General features: G+C 31.1%; 1 protein-coding gene across 1 annotated transcript; it reads left to right on the forward strand.

Moving 5' to 3' along the window:
- Positions 1-5,982: 5,982 nt before the first annotated feature.
- TRIADDRAFT_61440 (uncharacterized protein) lies at positions 5,983-7,659 on the forward strand (the record flags this gene model as incomplete). The annotated part of the gene is made up of 1 exon (XM_002117371.1): positions 5,983-7,659. One exon carries the CDS (start codon positions 5,983-5,985, stop codon positions 7,657-7,659), a length of 1,677 nt encoding a protein of 558 aa, XP_002117407.1.
- Between the last annotated feature and the right edge of the window lie 795 nt (positions 7,660-8,454).

Raw genomic sequence — 8,454 nt, forward strand, 5'->3', positions numbered from 1 at the left:
GCGTATTATATAATTTAAAGTGATAGATTAGCACAAGGGTATTTGTGTGATATAGGAGATTGTATATAAGCCTGATCATTAATTTTTAATCTCGGTTCCTCTGAGGCTACGCAAGAGCACACTAGTACTAAGTTGTAGTACTTATTAACAAAATATTTAATAAGCTAAACTTATCGTTGGACTCGTTTTCTATAGTATGGGAATAAGTTAGTTTTCCTTTATTGAGGATCTTCGGAGTTAGTCAGGGAACCTTAAGAAAAGATAGTTTAGTTCAGGAGCACGAAGCATTGTCACAAAAGCTGTGTTGTGACTCAGTTTGATCTTTACGAATTTACGGAAGCGTGCGGAATTTCTGCTGAGCCAACGACAACAAATAAATTTCCTTTCTTTTCTATCGGTGGTTGAAATCGACCTTTATTAACTACAACCAACCAACTTACTAACTCATACTCTAACCGACTTGCCAAGATAGTAAAAGCGCCTCATTTATATACTCTAACATTGGCATGAATATGCATAACTTCTCTAACATTGCGATAACATTCTTGAGATATCATTTTTCAGTATAACACAATTGACTAATAAACATACTTGTACCGTACAACATTAATTTATCATTTACCATACAAGATAAAGGTAGCAACTATGCATAGTTAAGGATATTAATCCTTAAGAACAATATTATCTAGCGATGCTAGTCTAGCAGTCGCGACAAGCTGCTCGAAAAAAAGCTGTTTTGTGACAGTACTGTAGAATTGTATGCCTTAATTCCCATACATGACTATCACAACGGCGATTACAGTACAATTTATTCGCTTTAGAACTACTGTAAGTATTATTGAGCGTCTCTGATTCTACTTGCTAGAGCAAGACCTTAAACAAAATATAATAACCAATATAGGGTAGATATGTGTTAATTAGTGTTAAGCTTTAACAAGTCTTAATCCAATTAACAAGCGTTACAGTGTTATATGCTATAATATCGAGATTATTCTAGAAATATCTATGTCAGGATAATTCTTACAATTTAAATCACTGTGATATTATAACTTACTTATGGTAGATTATAGATTATTCAGATAATGTTCTGTGATAGAACATTGTGATATATACCAATCACGAAATTCCAAATTTTAGAAAAATAAGGGCTTTATTGAATCTTATACAAAGATTAACTACGTACAGCTCTACTCTAGCCGAATACTACTACTAAAGACTTCTAGAACGAACTAACAGAATAATCTAAAGTTGCATGCTTTTATACTTTCCGTAGCATTCGCAGCTACAATCCGCATGGCAACCTTTTACCTTATTTTACACATAGTTAAATTATTCTTAGTAACACTATTCTACTGCGGACCATCATTAATCCAATATGGATACGACTACAGTACTTACGTAGACATTATTCACACCAGCCAAAGTACAATGAATTAACCATATCCTAATATATGATTTACAGTTCTATTTTTACCTACAGCCATATTAGTAACTCAACAGCTTACTGTATATAGTCATCTGTACTCTAGCATAGAGTCTCTACCACTACAGTCTATAGTTACAGCTACCAAATATCTCTTAGGATAAATATTTACCGTACATTATACTACACATGGCTAACAGTCTACAATCACAATACTAAGTTACATTACAAACATATAATAGTCTGACTATTTTGCAGTGATCATTAGATATCTATGTTCGTAAATACTGTTGTCTTCATTAGTTAGCAGTAGATAAAATTAGCTTTTAATTTATTAGAAAGTTTCAACGATAATATTAATAACTAGGATGTCTAACTATTGTAAAAGAGTATAAAAATGCGGCTGTCATGGTACGAACTACCGTGAAGAAATAGCTGTCTAAATTTGGTTAATATAATATAGTGATAATATATTACCAACTAGTTACTTACAATACGAATTACTCTAATTATAAATGTGTTACAGTAAATTTAATGCTGTGCTGTAATGTGCACGGAAATGATTCTGTGAATGGACATATTTTAGTCCGACTGTGAAAAATTACTTAGTAGATGTTCTCACCTAAGTATTTTTATAAGATGACTCGCGAATGTCAGCTGCTGTAGAAGGGTATATAAGCCCGTTAGATAGTTGAATAAAGTAGTTCTCAATTGTCTAGTTGAGTTTAACGTAGAATCAAAGGCGTCTAAATTCTTGTGAGTAAGGATACTGAATCTGCAGATTTTAAGTGATTTAGAGATTTATTTTACGTTATCCTTGCCACGAAGCTGGTTTGTGACAGCGGCATATCATATAATGAAGGGAGTTCTTTAGATTAGTGCTTAACGTAAAATACGAGGCGTCTACGGCATTATGCAGTCTACTAGTATAAGAAAAGTCTTCCTGATAGGGTAGATATTGCTCCCTTATATGTAGTTTAAGGAATCAACTTATTGATCCTGCATTAGATTATCTTGTTGCAGAGTCGTTTGTAACAACAACTTAGATCAACTTAATATCTAAGAGCCTACAATTATAAATGTTACAACCTCTATTTTAATTATTACACTTTTACTCGTACCAAAAGACTTTAATCTACGTATTCCTTAATGCAAATTTATTCACGGTTTTATATTCAGAATTTCACATCAGATAATCATACTAACAAATATTATTAAATCTAAATTCTTTAATATCATCTAAACTATAGCATCTTATTTACGGTAACTATGTAACCTCAACCGCGACAATTCGTTTAGAAAGCTGTACAGATGCTTAGAATTTCGCCTAATACGATATCAAGATGCAAATGAAATGCCAGGCTGGGCTAGTACTGATAGATTTACCTACTATTTACTTAACTTCAATTTAGAGAATTTTGACAGAGAAATCGCTCAGCTTCATTTTGATTATATTATAGATGATAACATGAGCTCTATTATTCCGTTAGCTGTGATATATCATTATATTTTTTATTTCATCTTCATAATTCATAATCCCTTGTGTATAGTGTATATATAGTAAGCAAATATCCTAGATGCTGCGATGAAGTTTGAACATGAGAATAAGCACTCTAAATCATTCAACAAATGTTAATGCAAACCGCTGCTGCGAAAGCGATACATATTATAATGCAAATAAACTTGCCTTATAAATCAAAAAATATAGTTATGGGTCATTCATAGTCCCTTTTCCAATAAAAATTGCAGAGTTTTTTAACGCTATATTCATCATGCGTATAGTGACCGATAAGATTTCTGAAAATATGATTGAAAGGATATTTGATAATAAGGAGTGTATCAGTATATTTTGAAACCGGCTAATAATTCGGAAAGTTCGTGAAATTTTTAGGAAACCTTTAACGTCTAGTGCCTATAAAATTATCTCAATCGCAATTTCAATATATAATAACTTTAATATGGAAACAGACACACTTTAATAATCATTATTTGAATTAGTACTCTAGAGTGCACTAAATATATCTAATCAAGACCCTTAAACTCGTTTGCAATTATTTAAAATGATAAATAAATTCTTTATGCACTTATTTTCAGTACGTCGGTCATTCTTCTATCATTACTTTAACAGGCTGAACTTCATATCGCTACCTGTAACAGGTATTGCTTGCTGTGTTCTGTATACAATTTTATTGCACAATTCAGTAAAGCTTTTCTTCGCGCAGCAAATAACAACTGTACCAAGGTTTTTAATGCTAGCAACTCAAAAGGTGCATTAATTTCGTTTTATAAATTAATTATGCCAAAAATCAGCTAATTAACATGTAACCAGTGCAAGTTCAATAAAATTTATTTCAAGATCATTTATCTGTCCGTTTGTAAAACAATAAAACTTTAATGTGTGCATTTACGTCATATATGGCAAAATATATACCGCCCCATCCGCTTGATTATTATTTGCCTGTATTCTAATAAAAATTTTTTACTAGATATAATTTAGAATTCAATTACGTCTACTAATGGCTTGTACTTGATTCTAATTCTCATGTACGATAACATATACATCAAATAAATGTGTTGGACTTTTTAAGCCACAGATCAATTTGTTCCTATTTCCTGGTAATGTTATAGAGAATTAAATTTATTGATATCTAAATAATATCAAAACTCTCTAATACATACCTTAACAAATTTTAGAATGATCTTAAAGCCTTGTACTATATTGCTTAATGTGTTAAGAATGTAAATCGTGTTTAAAGCATAAGCATTAAAACAGTTTGTTACTAGGAATTGCCGCCAATTAACAATATTATTTGATCAGCTTTGAGCTAAGATCATTCTATTTCTAGACTTTATCAGGTCTTAGATATATGTACCTTTTGCATGAATTAGTTCATAAATAGGCGAATGCGATTACTAAATTTAGTGAGTTAACTTTATTGGAAGATTTACGTTCAGAAGCGACGAAATAATTGGTAAATAAACAATTAAATAACAAGCTCAATTTAAATATATATTCGGCGGTCTATAAAGTTTAACATCATATTTAAAAATTCTATATACTAAGATTAGATAGCAATCCTTTGTTAAATCGAACGCGTTATCCATATTGTAGATAACCATTATTATCAACTAACGATGGTAAAAACATAGTGCTGTACTCCTTTGTGATACTTAATTTATCTATTCTTTACTAATCCAACAGGAAATTAAGACTTACACTGAATGTATTGATACTTGAACTTTGAATATCGCCATCACTTCGGGTACTAAAATTAGTTTCAAGTACCGGATTTATTCACCTACGTTACCTTGTATTTTTGCACGTAAAAGAATACATTTTACTGTAAAACTTGTACTAATAAAAACTCATATTGATTAACGTTTATGTTATGAGCAAGGATCTTGCAGGAAACCCTTACAATAGTTTTTACCAGAATATCGTCATCATCGACAGCATTGCCAATAATATCAAAGCATAATGCAAATGATAGATTGATGTGATAAATTACTTAGCCTAACACAAATTAGAAAAACTATAAACTGGTATGCTTTTGTTTTCATTCTCTCATTCAGACAGTCTAATCTATTGAATTGTGCATAATTTCCTCATTAATGGATGCATAGGAAGGCATAGAGAACGTCAATAATATACCGGTAATTAAGCTTTCCTATTACTAAAGCATCATGGCCAATTAGGACTTATGAAATTAGAAAGTCATATGACGTGGACTAGCTTTAAACAGGAACTGCTATTTCATCTATTGTTTTCTATTCAATTTTTGCCTAAATTATAAGAACTTACTTTCAGTTTATTTATCTACTTATAGCTTTATTGAATTTAACTTCGCCTTTACGAACTAACGCCAAAGGTAGTAAAAGTTGATTGCTTTGAAATGGACTTATTCTCATGTCTTACATGATTATAAAGGATTTTTAATATTTTAGGTTTGATACAAATTTTGTAAGTCTTTATTCTGATAAAGTTGGTAAATAATAAGCATTCCATCTATTTTTTTCAAGAAGTTGAGCGTGTTATAATAACTACCTTAAAAAATTGCTGACACAGAAAAACAAATTTCAAAATAATCCTTTGTATCAAACTAGCTGCTATCTTAAGCATCTTTCTCTAAAACATTTCGTGGAATTGGCAAGCGTCATTAGTGCTACCAAACACAAATTGCCTCGGCGAACTTGGCATCAATAAAGTCTTCTAAATACATATATATGTCATGCATCAACAAATGCAGTCTTAAATAAAAATTGCTTAAGCTCTCCTTTCGCTGTAGATTGGAAATTAACTTAGATTGCATAAATCACCTCATTAATAGTGGATTTGCTTTTTCCTCTACTTTATACTGGAAATACGAGGACACGTATACTACAACTAACATTAATATTAAGTATTAGTGACTAATATGTATTGCGATTAATCACTAAGCTTGTCATAAAGCCATTTGAAAACTTACCTGCTTTCATATTTAATCAATCTTTGCACAGAGTTCTAAAGACATTAAAAAACTTGTGGCACAAGTACCCCCATTTGTTAAAGCGAGATCGTTATGGGTTACAACATAAGCAGAATTGTTAAATCATCACTAGCGAATGAAAAAGAAGATTGCGTTCAATTTTTACTTCGATCCGGATCTCGCTATTGTGAAAATAAAGAGTTTGATGCCGCTCGATTAGAATATGAGCAAGCTTATCGTGAAATTAGCACAATGTGCTGTACGCATGATTATCGACGATTATTACGTTGCGAAGTCCAGTTAGCACTGTCAGATAGCTATCTTAAACAGAAGCAAACTGACGATGCTTACAGATATTGCCAACTTGCTGAAATGGACAGAAACTCTGTTAAAGAAACAAGACAAAGTGGTAAAGAATTTAGCGACTATCCGATAACCAAGACAATTGAACGCTACTACAAATTAATCACGGAAAATCGAGAAACATTGACTTGGAAACAGAGAATATTAAAGTATTATTACTTAGCCATTGCTGCTACCTACTGTAAAATTGGAAGCCAATGTGATGAACGATATAAGTACGATATGGCTCTATCCATTTATAAGCATGCTATACAAATTACCACTAAGGTCTTTGGGGTCTATCATTCCGCAATTGCTAAATTATATGATAATATTGGTAACATCTATTGCTGCCAAGATCAGTACAGCGATGCACTTTCAAATTATCAAGCATCATTAAATATTCGTCTGAAATTATATGGAAATAACCATTTAGACATCACACAGTCTTATGAAAATATCGGAGAAGTTTATTGCAAACAGAATCGCTACGATGATGCTTTATCAATGCATAAAATATCGCATATGATTCGACTGGAGACATTAGGAAAAGATGCAATCGATTTAGGCCATTCTAGCTATAATATTGGAAAAATTTATTGCTTACAGGAGAAATATGAAAATGCGTTAGAAATGTATCAGCAAAGTCTAGAAATTTATCGTATCAAATTAGGGGATTCTAACGTTGATGTATGCAATACCTATATTGGTATTGGAAATGTCTACTTTCATCTAGGCAACTTTGACGAAGCAATGGCCTATTATCAAAAGTCATTAACCATTGAATTAAAAATGTACGGTGAAGACAATCTGCATATCGCTAACACTTATAGTTGTATTGGAGGAGTCTATAACAAGCAGAACAAGTATGACGAAGCATACGCAATTTATCAGAAATCCTTGGCTATTCGTTTGTCCAAGCTTGGCGACGATAGTTTATCTGTAGCGCATAGTTATCACTGGATCGGAATTATTAAATATTTACAACAACAGTATGATGATGCTATGAAATTTTACGAAAAATCGCTACTTATAACATTAGAGAAATTAGGAAGTGATCACTTGGAGGTGGCTGAATTATATGATAGAATAGGCCAACTTTACCATTCACGAAGTCAGTATGATCACGCTTTTGCCTATTTTGAAAAATCTCTTTTCATAGTTATGAAAATTTTGGGAGAAGATACTTTCAAGTGTGTTTCTTTATATCGTAAAATGGGTTATTGCTATAACGAACAACATCAATTTGATGCAGCAGTTGTAATATTTGAAAAAGCAATTCGAATTCTATCCAATCTGGAAGGTAATTATTATCAAGATATTGCCGATTTATATAAAATGATTGAAAATATTTATTGGAAACAGGGAAAAGATGAATTCGCAATATTAGCTCATCAGAAATGTCAAGAAATAATAGCCTCAGAGTAGGAATTACAACTTCCTGATAAGATCATAATCTGCAGACGGATTTAATGAATAACTACAGTTATTAGATGGATTGTTGAAAACAACAGCCTATTAAATATGCCATTTTACGTCACTCTATGTATTAATTTATTCTTCACATTTATTGATAGTGTAGGATATTGCTTTTGTTATAACAGCTGCATAATAAAATTAAGTCTTGTTATGAGATTTTAAATCATTTTTTTAAGAATACCGAATATTATGATAAAATCGAGTCTTGCTATGAGATTTTACATTTTCCTTCTGAAAAAAGCAATGTCGGATATGTGACAGATTACTATTTAATAAATCTTAATATGGTAGTCAAGTAATAATTCCATGACAATTTATGTAAAAATATTCGCAATACTCTTCACCATTCTGCTTTCTATAGCATAATTATAAATTTAAGTTTGTTTTAACATTACTCTGTGCAGAATTTTATATCTCCATCTTCAATTCGAATGATATTACATTTACAATTGGACCAATAAGATATCTATTCTATTAAACTACGTTGCGCTAATCTGCAATGGCTACATATTATTATTTTTAACTCTAATAAATTAATTATTAATATTGGATGCTGAAATTTAGGCTATTCTGTGAATGAAGTTATCCGCTTAGGTATTGTTGTAATTCTTCATACATGTTAAACATTGCAATTATAGGTCAAAAGTTTTCAAATTCAAAAGTCATGTTAATTATAAGTGAGAATAATTAATTATATACAGCTCAAATATTTATTTATACTTAATATCGAGATCGTTATTGTAG

Source organism: Trichoplax adhaerens, genomic scaffold (assembly GCF_000150275.1).
Source record: "Trichoplax adhaerens TRIADscaffold_24 genomic scaffold, whole genome shotgun sequence".
In the NCBI taxonomy this organism is placed as follows: Eukaryota; Metazoa; Placozoa; class Uniplacotomia; order Trichoplacea; family Trichoplacidae; genus Trichoplax; species Trichoplax adhaerens.